The sequence below is a fragment of the Anolis sagrei genome, chromosome 13 (assembly GCF_037176765.1).
Source record: "Anolis sagrei isolate rAnoSag1 chromosome 13, rAnoSag1.mat, whole genome shotgun sequence".
NCBI classification, from domain to species: domain Eukaryota; kingdom Metazoa; phylum Chordata; class Lepidosauria; order Squamata; family Dactyloidae; genus Anolis; species Anolis sagrei.
The window spans coordinates 19,576,491-19,592,244 of record NC_090033.1 but is presented as its reverse complement, the minus strand read 5'-3'; the positions used below and the strand labels follow the sequence as shown (position 1 = coordinate 19,592,244).

At 39.0% G+C, this 15,754-nt stretch overlaps 1 protein-coding gene across 1 annotated transcript in view; it reads right to left on the bottom strand.

The window, feature by feature from the left end:
- DNAJC16 (DnaJ heat shock protein family (Hsp40) member C16) overlaps positions 1–15,754 on the bottom strand; it is a 36,685-nt gene that overhangs the window by 20,071 nt on the left and 860 nt on the right. The window contains exons 2-6 of the mRNA XM_067472877.1: positions 12,684–12,858; positions 8,159–8,225; positions 5,225–5,570; positions 4,545–4,729; positions 990–1,094 (exon numbers count right to left, since the gene is read on the bottom strand). Of these exons, the coding sequence (XP_067328978.1) occupies positions 990–1,094; positions 4,545–4,729; positions 5,225–5,570; positions 8,159–8,225; positions 12,684–12,850 (870 nt within the window). The 5' untranslated portion in view covers positions 12,851–12,858. The remainder of the gene's footprint in view (positions 1–989; positions 1,095–4,544; positions 4,730–5,224; positions 5,571–8,158; positions 8,226–12,683; positions 12,859–15,754) is intronic.

Here is a 15,754-nt window from a genome sequence, read left to right as displayed (position 1 = left end):
TAAATAAAATAATAATAATAATAATAATAATAATAATAATAATAATAAATAATAATAAGGGAGGGGGAAAGGGGTCAAACGAGGCCAGAGATCATAGAATTCTAGAGTTGAAAGAGGTGAATGATAATAATAATAAATAATAAAATAACAATAATAAATAATAATAATAAGGGAGGGGGAGAGGGGTGAAATGAGGTCAGAGATCATAGAATTCTAGAGTTGAAAGAGGTGGATGATAATAATAATAATAATAAAAACAATAATAATAATAAATAATAATAAGGGAGGGGGAGAGGGGTGAAACGAGGTCAGAGATCATAGAATTCTAGAGTTGAAAGAGGTGGGTAATAATAATAATAATAAATAAATAATTAGTAATAATAATAATAATACTAATAATAAGGGAGGGGGAAAGGGGTCAAACGAGGGCCGAGATCATAGAATTCTAGAGTTGAAATAGTTGAAATCCTAGATTTGGAAGTGGCAGGTATTATATTATTATTATTATTATTATTATTATTATTATTATTATTATTATTATTACTGAATCATAGCACCCTAGATGTGGAAGCGGCAGGTATTATATTATTATTATTATTATTATTATTATTATTATTACTGAATTAAAGTATCCTAGATTTGTAAGCGGCAGGTATTATATTATTATTATTATTACTACTGAATCATAGTATCCTAGATTTGGAATATAATCATAGTATCCTAGATTTGGAAATAATAATAATAATAATAATAATAATAATAATAATAATATTTCTCCCGTGTGAGCCACAAGGAGGGGCAGATAAAATGATGATGATGATTGCTATTATGTTGGACAAGACTTCCCCAAAGGTTATCCACTTCACCCCCCTTTCTGCCAGGCAGCCATACCTAGTCAAAGCCCTCCCAATAGATGGCCACCCAAGTCAGGCAATCCTGGAGTTGGAAGAGACCCCCAAAGGCCACCCAGTCCAGCCTCATTTCCTGACCTTGTACAGCAGCGGCACGAGGGGCATGTGGTCAAATAGAAGGACGTGGGGCTTGTTCTCCTTTTTCCAGTTGGATAGGAACTGGGCGTAGTTCTTATCTGTAATCTTGAAACACAAGACAGAAGAGAAGTCAGTGCGTTCGATCTTAAGGGGAAGGTTTTTGCCTTCGACAGGTCCTCCTCTATCAGGTATTAATGAGCAATAAAATAATGATAATAATAACAATAACAACAATAACTCTCCTCTGTGAGCTGCAAGGAGAGGCAGATAACAACAACAACAACAACAACAACAACAACAACAATTCTGTCAGTGTGTATTTCATATATGATGTATGTTTAAATGTAATTTTATGAAGTGAGAATGTGACCCTGAGTTCTTGGTGTGTGAAACATTAGGGAGTGCCAGAGATAACTCCCTGCCAACTGCAGTTTGCTTAATAATAAAAATAATAAAGCTAACCTATATATGTAATAGTAGTAATAATAATAATAGAGTAAAATAATAAATGTAATAACAATAAAAATAATAAAGCTAACCAATTAATGTAATAATAGTAATAATAACAGAGTAAAATAATAAATGTAATAATAAAAATAATAAAGCTAACCTATAAATGTAATAATAGTAATAACAATAATAGAGAAAATAATAAATGTAATAACAATAAAAATAATTGTTAACCTATAAATGTAGTAATAGTAATAGTAATAACAATAATAGAGTAAAATAATAAATGTAATAATAATAAAAATAATAAAGCTAACCTATAAATGTAGTAATAGTAATAGTAATAATAATAATAGAGTAAAGTAATAAATGTAATAATAATAAAAATAATAAAGCTAACCTATAAATGTAATAATAGTAATAATAATAATAGAGTAAAGTAATAAATGTAATAATAATAAAAATAATAAAGCTAACCTATAAATGTAATAATAGTAATAGTAATAATAGAGTAAAATAATAAATGTAATAATAAAAATAATAAAGCTAACCTATAAATGTAATAATAGTAATAGTAATAATAGAGTAAAATAATAAATGTAATAATAAAAATAATAAAGCTAACCTATAAATGTAATAATAGTAATAATAATAATAGAGTAAAATAATAAATGTAATAATAATAAAAATAATAAAGCTAACCTATAAATGTAATAACAATAATAACAATAATAGAGAAAATAATAAATGTAATAACAATAAAAATAATAAAGTTAACCTATAAATGTAATAATAGTAATAGTAATAACAATAATAGAGTAAAATAATAAATGTAATAATAATAATAAAGCTAACCCATTAATGTAATAATAGTAATAACAATAATAGAGTAAAATAATAAATGTAATAATAATAAAAATAATAATAAAGCTAACCTATAAATGTAATAATAGTAATAGTAATAATAATAATAATAATAGAGTAAAATAATAAATGTAATAATAATAAAAATAATAAAACTCACAAAGGGGAATTATTATTATCATTATCATTATTTTACCCACTTCTCCCTCCAGCTCACAGAGGCTTATTATCATCATCATCATCATCATCCTCTGTGAGCTGTAGGGAGAAGCAGGTAAAATGATGATGATGATGATGATGATAATAATAATAATCCTCTGTGAGCTGCAGGGAGAAGCGGGTAAAATAATGATAATGATAATAATAATAATAATTCCCCTTTTGTGAGCTGCAAGGAGAAGCGGGTTATATAATATTAATAAGTAAAAACAATACCAATCATAATTCTCCTCTGTGAACAACAAGTAGATGCGGGTAATAATGCAACCACAACAACAACTACTACAACCTCTGTGAGCTGCAAGAAGCAGGTAAAAATAGTAATTACACAGTTCCACCACTGCACAGTTACAAAGCCATATTGGGCTCACTACACACTACATCAAGGACTCAGCCCACTTCATAGAAAAAATCAGCAATCTCCAGCTAAATACAAAGGACAAACTGATCAGCTTCGATGTGGTATCTCTATTGACCATGGTCCCGGTAGCAGACACCATGGCACTCATCAACCAGAGGTTCCCAGAAGACATCACGGCTCTGTTTCACCATTGCCTCACCACCAGTTACTTTCAGTGGGACAATGAATTCTACGAACAGAAAGATGGAGTAGCTATGGGGAGCCCTCTCAGCCCGGTCATAGCTAACTTCTACATGGAACACTTTGAAGAACAAGCCCTGGAGACAGCAACCAAAAAGCCCACGATATGGTTCAGAGATGTGGATGACACCTTCACCATTTGGAGCCATGGAGAAGAAGAACTCAACAGGTTCCTGGACCATCTCAACAGCATCCACCCAAACATCCAGTTCACCATGGAAAAAGAAAATGAAGGAAGACGGCCTTTGCTAGATGTCCTTGTCATCCGCAAACCAGATCAACAATTGGGTCACACCGTCTACAGAAAACCCACACACACAGATAGATATCTACATCAAAACTCCAACCATCACCCAAGTCAAAAAAGAAGCACCATCAAAGCCTTGGCAGACCGCGCAAAAGGAATCTGCGAAGCCCACCTCCTCCAAGAGGAACGGAACCACCTCAACTGGGCTCTCCAGGCCAATGGAGACTCCACCTCAGACATCAGAAGAGCTGCAAGACAACCGAGAAGAAGCCACAAGAGTCAAGATGAAGATCCACCCAGAGGAAAAGTGTTCCTGCCATACATCAAGGGAACCACTGACCGCAGAGGGAAGCTGATGAGGAAACACAACATACAAACAATCTACAAACCCACCAAGAAAATCCAACAAATGCTCCGTTCAGCAAAGGACAAGAGGGATCCTCTCACCTCTGCAGGAGTCTACCATTGTATCCCATGCAGCTGTGGACAAGTCTACATAGGGACCACCACACGCAGCGCCCAGACACGCATCAAGGAACATGAAAGGCACTGCAGACTACTTCAACCAGAGAAGTCAGCCATAGCAGAGCACCTGAGGAACCAGCCTGGACACAGCATATTATTTGAGAACACAGAAATGCTGGACCACACCAACAACCATGTCAGACTACACAGAGAAGCCATTGAAGTCCACAAGAAGCATGTGGACAATTTCAACAGAAGGGAAGAGACCATGAAAATGAACAAAATCTGGCTACCAGTATTAAAGAACTCTAAAATTATAACAGCTAAACAACAGAGAGGAAGAAACCAGGCACAGATTAACACCTCCCAGCAACAGATTTTCCCAGGTTCAGGCAGGCCTTCAAATGCTAATGAAGGTGATTAGCTAAACATTCACACCTAACTGCAGCAGGGAAGAGCTCCTTGCCCCACCCCAGCCATTCCACAGATATATAAACCCATTTTTCCTACTTCCAACAGACCTTCTCAACCTCTGAGGATGCTTGCCATAGATGCAGGCGAAACGTCAGGAGAAATGCCTCTAGGACATGGCCATATAGCCCGAAAAAACCCACAAGAACTGAGGATAGTAATTATTATTATTATTACTACTATTATTACTATTATTTCTTTGTGAGCTGCAAAGAAAGCTGAGTGATATCATTATTACCTTCTCGACCAGGTTCCCCGGGAGGAGGCTCTCCACAAATTGCCGCAGGTTCTCCCGCACAACAGCGTTGTGGAAGAAAGTCACCTTCCCATTGATGACTCCCAGGATGGAGGGGGTGCTGTGGGCCCCCAGGTGGTGCGCCAGGCGCCGCTCGTACCCAGCATGCACCACCCCGATCCCCACACCTGGAAGAAGGGGCAACAGGTTAGGTGGCTTATGTCATTGGTATTATTAATTATTATTATTATTATTCAAGATATATAAGGAATAAGGGGAGGAATACTGGGCTTATAGCATTGATATTATTTATTATTATTATTATTATCATTATCATTATTATTATTATTAAAGGGATATAAGGGGAAACTACTGGGATTATAGCATTGATATTTATTATTATTATTCAAGATATATAGGGAATAAGGGGACACTACTGGGCTTATAGCATTGATATTACTATTACTATTATTATTATTATTATTATTATTATTATTATTAAAGGGTTATAAGGGATAAAGGGAAGACTACTGGTATTGATATTATTACTTATTTATTATTTAATTAATATTATTTAATTAATATTATTAAAATTATTATTTAATTAATATCATTTAATTAATATTAATTATTAATTATGATTATCACTATAATGACTGATTACTAAGCGCCGCTTCTCTGACCGAGCGCCTCCAGCTCCTGGACGGCCTCCTTCCAGACGGGCTCGATGTGGATGCAGCTGAAGCACCAGTCGGAGGTGATCTTGATGAGGTAGGGCTTGTGGAAGCTGTCGGGCACCACCTCGTTGGCGTAGAGGGCCAAGTGGAGCAGGTGCTTCTCATCGGAAGAGGACTCCCGCCGCTCCGCGTTGAAGGGGAAGTGGAAGAAGGACTCGTCGAAGTAGAAGCTGTCGTGGAAGTGGTGGAAGTGGCGGGGCGGAGGCTGGTGCGGGGACTGCGCAGAACCCGGACCCTCGCCCACGTCCCCGTAGCGGTCAAAGCTCAGTCGCTTCTCCTCGTTGGACAGGATCTGGGCCCCAGGAAGAAATGAGAGGTTATGCAAGTGGGAGCACACCTAGCTACCCATTTATCTATCTACTAACAAGTTAAGCAGGTTGCAACACATCTATCTTTCCTTCCTTCCATTTGTGGGAAGTGAATCAGGTGAAGAAATCAATAGTATTGATCTAAGACTTGGAACATCTAAGGTCATATGGTGAGAGAGCGCCATCTTCTGACCACTTAAAGTAAATAGCAGGCAATTTCAGAAGATTTTCATCCTAAGTAAATTCCTTCATGGTCTTCATATTAAGAAATAAGTTATAATGAAGTAATTAAGGCTGGATTGATTAGAGGAGATTGCCTTGATCAAATCTTATGTTATAAGCATATAAAAGTTATAATTCAATTAGAGATTTAAGGAATTGAACATATAAGAGTCATCTTAGGGTAACGGGTGAAGGTTGGGATAAGTTACCTAATCGAGCAGATGTTTGGGGTCACAACATGCCTGCCAAGACCTGATAAAAGATGTCCTTGGCAACTATACATGGAAACACCTGTTAATGATTGTATTGTGTAAATGCCAGATCCTTTCTGCACATGTGTAAAACAAGTAATTTTATGATGTAAAAACTGGAGCAATTGCGACTTCAAAGTTGTGACAGTCATTTGAGCTGGTCACCCTATACTCCGTGGAGATAGAAATAAACACCTGGAAATCAGACATGCTGTCTCTCCATCTTCTTCCTTCTCCAAAAGCACTCTAATGATCTCGGGTAACGTATATTCCGCAATATTCCGTACTGCAAATCCCATCATTCGTGACCCATCCTGACCTGAACCACACCAGGTTTTAAAGTGGGCCATTGGGCCTCTGTGTGCCAAGTTTGGTCCTGATCCGCCCTTGGTGTGGGCCACAGTGCTCTAAGGTAGTGAGTTCAAGTACTGCAAGTCTCGTCATCCATGGTCCATCCTCGCTCAAACTGCACCAGGATGTTGAGTGGGTCTTGCGGGGGGAGGGGAGGGGGTCCGTGTGCCAGGTTTGGTCTTCTTCTGCCATTGTTGGGGGTCACAAGGTGTTTTGGAATTCCACTCCAACCATTCCTAACAGCTTCAGGCCCCTTTCCTATTCCCTCTGCTACCTCGGAATGTTGAGGGTGGCCAATCAGAGACCATATGCAAATTATATCACAGTGGCAAGAAATCAGAATCTTAGAATGTTGAGGGTGGCCAATCAGAGACCATATGCAAATTGTACCACAGTGGCAGCCAATCGGAACACTGCCACATACACCTCCTGTCCTCCCTCCGCATACAAACACTGACTTTTATTATATACACTAGCTTGGGGACCCGGCACTGCCTGGGTCATTTGAGAAAGACATTGTGTGGCAAGGTCGGTCTTTATCGGTTATTTATGTGGCACGCAGTGCTCTCAGGAAGATTGTGAAGGTACTGCAAGTCCCATCGTCCGTGGTCCATCATCCTCCAAACAGCACCAGGATGTAGAGTGGGTCATGGGGGCTCTGTGTGCCAAGTTTGGTCTTGATCAGTCATTGGATGAGTGTCACAGCGGTCTCGGGAAGTGTGTGGAGGTACTTCAAGTCCCATCATCCATGGTCCATCTCTCTCAAAACTGCACCAGGTCATGGGGGTTATGTGTGCCAAGTGTGGTCTTGATTGTCCATTGGATGAGGGTCGCAGCAGTCTCAGGAAGTGAGTGGAGATACTTCAATTCCCATCATCCGTGGTCCATCCTCCTCCAAACCACACCACAATGTAGAGTGGGTCATGAGGGCTCTGTGTACCAAGTTTGGTATTTATTGGTCTTTGTTGGGGGCATAGTAGTCTGTGGGAACCAAAGGGTGGGAAAGTACTACAAATCCCATCATCCATTGTCTGTCCTCTCCCAAACCTCACCAGGATGTAAAGGGGGTCATGTGTGCCAAGTTTGGTCTTGATCGGTCATTGGATGAGAGTCACAGCGGTCTCGGGAAGTGAGTGGAGATACTTCAATTCCCATCATCCATGGACAGCCATCCTCCAAACTGCAGTAGAATTTAGACTGGGTCATGGGGGCTCTGTGTGCCAAGTTTGGTCTTTATTGGTCCTTGTTGGGGGCCGTAGTAGTCTGTGGGAACGGATGGGTTTGAAAGTACTACAAATCCTATCATCCTTTGCCCGTCCTCCCCCAAACCTCATCAGGATGTAAAGGGGGTCATGGGGGTTATGTGTGCCAAGTTTGGTTCAGGTCCGTCACCCGTGCTGGTCACAGTGGCCTGTGAAAGTGGCAGCCAATCCCTCCCTCCACATACAAACATTGACTTTTATTATATACATAGATAGATAGATAATAAAGTAAAATAATAAATATAATAATAATACATAGAGTAAAATAAATGTAATAAACTAATAGAGTAAAATAATGTAAATGTAATAATACCAATAATAGAGTAAAATAATAAATGTAATAAAAATAATACTAATAACAGTCTAAAATAATAAATTCGACTCGAGTATAAGACGAGCGGGATTTTTTGATCCTAAAAAAAGGGCTGAAAAACTAGGCTTATACTCGAGTATAGACAGTATGTGTGATTGTCTGTCTGTCCGTACCTCGTACGCTTTGCTAATCTGGATGAACTTATCTTCCGCTCCAGGGTCCTTGTTTTTGTCGGGATGCCTGCAAAGCAAACACAAGGAATAGGTTGGGATGGATTTTAACTGTGATTTTTTTTTAGTACTGTTTGTGTTTCATTCTGTTTTAATGTTTGTATCGTTACTTATTTTAAACTAGCTGTCCCCTGCCACGCGTTGCTGTGGCCCACATGAGGGTTCTGTGTGAGAGGTTTGGTCCAATTCTATCGTTGGTGGGGTTCAGAATGCTCTGTGATTGTAGGTGTACTATAAATCCCAGCACTACAACTCCCAAATGTCAAGAGTCTATTTTCCCCAAACTCCACATTTCGGCATATTTAGTACTAACACGCGGGGCAGTAGTCAATCCAAAAGGCAAAACGCTAAAGCAGAATGCTTGATGCCCGATCATAAAAGACAGAAATCTCCTATTTCCCCCAAACTCCATCTGTGTACATATTTGAGCATACGGAGTATTTCTGCCAAGTTTGGTCTAGATCCATCATTGTTTGAGTCCACAGTGATTTCTGGATGTAGGTGAACTACAACTCCAAAACCAAAGGACACTGCCCAGCAAACCCAGTATTTTCTGTTGGTCATGGGAGAAATGTGTGCCAAGTTTGGTTCAATTCCATTGTTGGTGGGGTTCAGAATTTGATTGTAAGTGAACTATAAATCCCAGCAACTACAACTCCCAAATGACAAAATCTCAATTTTTTGAGTGATGGTCACTCCTTGTGTTGTGAGACTTTTTGTTGCCAAATTTGGTGCGATTTCATTCATTAGTTCTTTTGTTTTTAAGGTACTCATGACACACAGAGCATTTTTATATATATAGATTGTATAGTAATGCCTTTATGTCAAGCCGAGCTGAGTCTCCTTTGGAGTGATACAGCAGGGTAATAATAATAATAATGATAATAATAATAATAATGTTTGTTGGTTGGAGAAAGGAAAGGGGAAAACGTATGAGGGGATGGAAAGAAAGAGAAAGGAAGAGAAAGGAAGAGAAAGGAGAAAAGATAAAGGAAGGGAAGGAAAAAGGAACAAATGGAAAAGAGAAAAAAAGAAGGAAACGAAGAAATGAAGGGAGAGAGAGAAGGGAGAGAGGGATAGAAAGAAGAAAGAAGAAAAGCAAGGGAAGAGGGAAAAGGGAAAAGTACGGAGGGTGGAAGGAAAGAAAAAGGGGAAGGGAAAGGAAAAAAAGAGAAAGGGAAGAAAGAAAGAAAGAAAGAAAGAAAGAAAGAAGAGAGATCAAGAAACAGCAAAGATAAAGGAAGGGAAGGAAGAAAGAACAAATGGAAAAGAGAAAAAAGAAGAGAATGAAGAAAGGAAGAAGAAGGGAAGAGAGGGATAGAAAAAAGAAAGAAGAAAAGCAAGGGAAGAAGAAAAAGGGAAGGGGAAAACGTATGGGGGGATGGAAGGAAAGAAAAAAGAAAGAAGGGAAGAGAAAGGCAGGAAAGAGAAAGGAAGGGAAGAAAGAAAGAAGAGTGATCAAGAAACAGCAAAGATAAAGGAAGGAAGAATGAACCAATGGAAAAGAGAAAAAAGAAGTGAAGGAAAGGAAGAAGGAAGGAAGAAAGGGAGTGAGGGAAAGGAGGAATAGAAAAAAGAAAGAAGAAAAGCAAGGGAAGAAGAAAAAGGGAAGGGGGAAAAGTATGGGTGGATGGAAGGAAAGAAAAAGAAAGAAGGGAAGAGAAAGAAGAAAAGAGAAAAGAAGGGAAGAAAGGAAGAAAGAATAAAGAGAGATCAAGAAACAGCAAAGATAAAGGAAAGGAAGAAGGAACCAATGGAAAAGAGAAAAAAAGAAGTGAAGGAAAGGAAGAAGGAAGGAAGAAAGGGTTAGAAAAAAGAAAGAAGAAAAGAGAAAGGAAAGAATGAAAGAAAGAAAGACTGAAAGAAAGAAAGAACAAAGAGAGATCAAGAAACAGCAAAGATAAAGGAAGGGAAGGAAGAAAGAACAAATGGAAAAGAGAGAGAAAGAGGAGAACAGAATGAAGAAGGAAGGAAGAAAGGGAGTGAGGGAAGAGAGGAATAGAAAAAAAGAAAGAAGAAAATAAGGGAAGAAGAAAAAGGGAAGGGGGAAAGAAAAAAGAAGGGAAAGAAAAAAGAGAAAGGGAAGAAAGAAAGAAAGAAAGAAAGACTGAAAGAAAGAAAGAAAGAACCAAGAAAGATCAAGAAACAGCCAAGATAAAGGAAGGGAAGGAAGAAGGAACCAATGGAAAAGAGAGAAAAAGAAGAGAAGGAAGGGAGGGAGGGAGGGAAGAGAGGGATAGAAAGAAGAAGAAAAGCAAGGGAAGAGGAAAAAGGAAAGGGTGAAAGTATGGGTGGGTGGAAGGAAAGAAAAAAAGAAAGAAAGAACAAAGAGAGATCAAGAAACAGCAAAGGAAGGGAAGGAAGAAAGGACAAATGGAAAAAGAGAGAAAAAGAAGAGAACAGAACGAAGAAGGGAGGAAGAAAGGGAGGGAAGAGAGGAATAAAAAAAGAAAGAAGAAAAGCAAGGGAAGAAGAAAAAGGGAAGGGGGAAAGAATGGGGGATGGAAGGAAAGCAAAAAGAAGGGAAGGAAAAGAAAAAAGAGAAAGGAAGGAAAGAAAGAAAGAAAGAACAAATAGAGATCAAGAAACAGCAAAGATAAAGGAAGGGAAGGAAGAAAGAACAAATGGAAAATAGAGAAAAAGAAGAGAAGGAAAGAAGGAAGGGAGGGAGGGAAGAGAGGGATAGAAAAAAGATAGAAGAAAAGCAATGGAAGAAGAAAAAGGGAAGGGGAAAACATATGGGGGGATGGAAGGAAAGAAAAAAGAAGGGAAGGGAAAGAAAAAAGAGAAAGAAAAGAAAGAAAGAACAAAGAGAGATCAACAAACAACAAAGATAAAAGATGGGAAGGAAGAAAGAACAAATGGAAAAGAGAGAAAAAGAAGAGAAGGAAATAAATAATAATAATAATAATAACAATAATAATAATAATAATTCTGCTTTTTCTTGCAGCTCAAGGCAGGGCACAACAGGGTTTTAAAACGGAACGGTAAAATACAACAGTATTAAAATACATACGACATTATTATTATTATTATTATTATTATTATTATTATATCTCATCATCATCATTATCATCGCAACATAGAGTTAATGCAGTTTGACACCACTTTGACTCCCAAGATTCCCTAGCACTAAAACTAGAACTCCCAAAATCCCATAGAATTAGAACCAGAATTCCATCGCATTAGAACCAGCTTCCAAGATCCCATCATATTAGAACTAGAATTCCCAAGCTCCCATCACATTAGAACCAGAACTTCCAAGATCCCATCGCATTACAGCCAGAACTTCCAAGCATAGCATTAGAACTAGAACTCCTGAGATCCCATAGGATTAGAACTAGAACCCTCAAGATCTCATCAGTTTAGAAGCAGAACTCCCAAGATACTATTGCATTAGCAGAACTCCCAAGATCCCATAGGATTAGAACTAGAACCCGCAAGATCCCATAGCATTAGAACGAGAATTCCCAAGCTCCCATCACATTAGAACCAGAACTTCCAAGCATAGCATTAGAACCAGAACTCCCAAGATCCCATTGTATTAGAACTAGAATTCCCAACATCCGATTACATTAGAAGTAGACTCCCAAGATCCTATCGTATTAGAACGAGAACTCCCAAGATCCCATCATATTAGAAATAGAATTCCCAAGCTCCCATCACATTAGGACTAGAACTCCCAAGATCCCATCGCATTGGAACTAGAATTCCCAAGATCTCATCACATTGGAACCAGAACTTCCAAGCATAGCATTAGAACTAGAACCCCCAAGATCCCACAGGATTAGAACTAGAACCCCCAAGATCCCACAGGATTAGAACTAGAACCCTCAAAATCCCATCACTTTAGAACCAGAACTCCCAAGATCCCATTGCTTTAGAACGAGAACTCCCAAGATCCCATCATATTAGGACTAGAACTCCCAAGATCCCATAGGATTAGAACTAGTACCCTCAAGATGCCACCACTTTATAACCAGAACCCCCAAGATACTATCACATTAGCAGAACGACCAAGATCCCATTGCTTTAGAACGAGAACTCCCAAGATCCAATCGCATTGGAACTAGAATTCCCAAGATCCCATCACTTTAGAACTAGAACTCCCAAGATCCCATAGGATTAGAACTAGAACTCTCAAGATCCCATCACTTTAGAACCAGAACTCCCAAGATACTATAGCATTAGAATCAGCTCCCAAGATCCCATCGTATTAGAACTAGAATTCCCAAGCTCCCAGAACAGAACCAGAACTCCCAAGATACTATCGCATTAGCAGAACTCCCAAGATCCCATTGCTTTAGAACGAGAGCTCCCAAAATCCCATTGCATCGGAACTAGAACTCCCAAGATCCGATCACATTAGAACTAAAACACCCAAGATCCCATTTCATTGGAACTAGAACTCCCAAGCTCTCACCACAGAACCAGAACTCCCAAGATCCCATTTTCCCCATCCGCTCACCATTCCCGGGCGAGCTTCTTGTAGGCCTTCTTGATCTCGGCCTGGCTGGCCGTCCGGCTGACCCCCAGGATCCGGTAGGGGTCGAAATCAATGGCCGACAAGATCTGCAGGGCCAGGACGAGGAAGAGCAGCGCCACCAGCGAGACGCTCAGCCGCTTCATCTCCATCTTGCTTCCTGAACAAAACGAAGCGGAGAGAGGTCAGGAGAGGCCAGAAATATACATATCTATTATTGTTGTTGCAATTATTAGTATTATTTTGCTGTGACATACTGTGTTTTGTGTCAGTAAAATAATACTAATTAAAATATAATAATAATATTGTATAATGATAATACAATATTATACAATAATATTGGACTAGGTGGCCCCTTATATAATAATGATTATTATTATTGTACTAGATCAGAATATTGTACTACAAATGTAAAATCTAAAATAATATGCAAATATCTAAAGCATACACACACACACAATTACTAAAATGTAAAATATCACTACTGACTGAAAGGTCATGAGTTCGAAGCCAGCCTGGGTCAGAGTGAGCTTCCGACCAATTTGTATAGCTTGCTGTCGACCTTTGCAGCCCGAAAGACAGTTGCATATATATATATACACACACACACACATATATCTATATATATAAATCTGTTAGGTTGGTTCAACCGGACAGCAAAACTCCACAACCCCCCAACGAAACTTAACCAAAATTCCCATGCCCATAACACAACCCACAAGGTACAAATATATCTACTCAAAATGAAAAACAACACAACAACACACTCACAAAACGGCAAAACAACAAAGCTCACAAACCCCCCAACGAAACTTAACCAAAATTCCCATGCCAATAACACAGCCCACAAGGTACAAATATATCTACTCAAAATGAAAAACAACACAACAACACACTCACAAAATGGCAAAACAACTGAGCATGCGCATTGGTGCCCAGCCGCAAGTTCCCTGGCGCGCACACACAGCCTTCTGGCCAACGTTCCCTCTGCAGAAGCCATGCCCACTCCAAGCCCCACCACGCCGCTTCCCGCACACACACACACACCCTGCCGCACGCACACACACAACCCCACGCTCCATCACTCCCCCCGCCACCACACACACACACGCAACCCCATTCCCCCCGCCGCCGCACACACACATACGCAACCCCACTCCCCCCACCGCCGCACACACACACACAACCGCAGGCTCCATCATTCTCCCCGCCGCTGCACACACATATGCAACCCCACGCTCCATCACTCCCCCACCGCCGCACACACACACGCAACCCCATGCTCCATCACTCCCTCGCCGCCGCACACACACACGCAACCCCACGCTCCATCACTCCCCCCGCCGCCGCACACACACACGCAACCCCACTCCCCCCGCCGCCGCACACACACACGCAACCCCAGGCTCCATCATTCCCCCCGCCGCTGCACACACATAATAGTCCAAATATCTACCTCAACTTTGATAAGTTTTACTATAGGCCACAGCAACGCGTGGCAGGGCACAGCTAGTAGTATATATATTATACATATTGCATCAAGAGGAGCCTAGTGTCTACATCCAGGGAAGTCCTGTTCCCCATGCTCTATTCAGCCTCTGTTCATTTTGTGCTTTAGTCTTGCGGACCTTTTCCCTACAGGTGTTGGCTATTTGTTTGAATTCTTCTTTGGTGATTTCTCCCTTTTTCCACTTCTTGTGCATGTTTCTTTTGTGTTTTAGCACAGTTAAAAGTCCTGCTCTCCATGCTCTATTCCGCTTTGGTTAGACCACGTTACCTGGAATATTGTGTCCAATTCTGGGCACCACAATTCAAGAGAGATATTGACTCTAAGCTAGAATGTGTCCAGGGAAAGAGGGCGACTAAAATGATCAAGGGTCTGGAGAACAAGCCCTATGAGGAGCGGCTTAAGGAGCTGGGCATGTTTAGCCTGAAGAAGAGAAGGCTGAGAGGAGATATGATGAGAGCCATGTATAAATATGTGAGAGGAAGCCACAGGGAGGAGGGAGCAGGCTTCCTTTCTGCTTCCCTGGAGAGAGACTAGGACGCAAGGGAACAATGGCTTCAAACTACAAGAGAGGAGATTCCATCTGAACAAGAGGAAGAACTTCCTGCCTGTGAGAGCCGTTCAGCAGTGGAACTCTCTGCCCTGGAGTGTGGTGGAGGCTCCTTCTTTGGAAGTTTTTAAACAGAGGCTGGATGGCCATCTGTCAGGGTGCTTTGAATGCAATATTCCTGCTTCTTGGCAGAATGGGGTTGGACTGGATGATGGCCCAGGAGGTCTCTTCCAACTCTTTGATTCTAGGATTCTATGATTCTAGGTCATGAGTTCGAAGCCAGCCGGGGTCAGAGTGAGCTTCCGACCAATTTGTGTAGCTTGCTGTCAACCTTTGCAGCCCGAAAGACAGTTGCATACACACACACACACACACACACACATATAGTATATATATTATACATATATATATATACAAACACACAATAAAAAGGTAAAATGTCAGTATAAAATATAATATCAAAATATAAATATATATAATACAAAGATAAATGTAATGTATATATATAAAATATAGACATATAAAATAAATAATAATAAACATATATTATCTAAAAATATAAAAACATACAAATAAAATATTATATATAATATATGTATATACACACACATATAACATTATATATATATATTATACATATATATAAATATATAAATATATAAAAATATATATTATACATTATATATATATATATATATGTATACACATACATATATATAAACAAATAATAAAAAGGTACGATGTCAGTATAAAATATATTATAATATATAAAAATACAGACATATAAAATAAATAATAATAAACATATATTATCTAAAAATATAAAAACATATACAAATAAAATATTATATCTTATAATATTATATAATATATATATACACACACACACAAACACACATATATATATAAAACATTATATATATTATACATATATATAAATATAATAAAAAGGTAAAATGTCAGTATAAAATATAATATCAACATATAAAATAATACGTA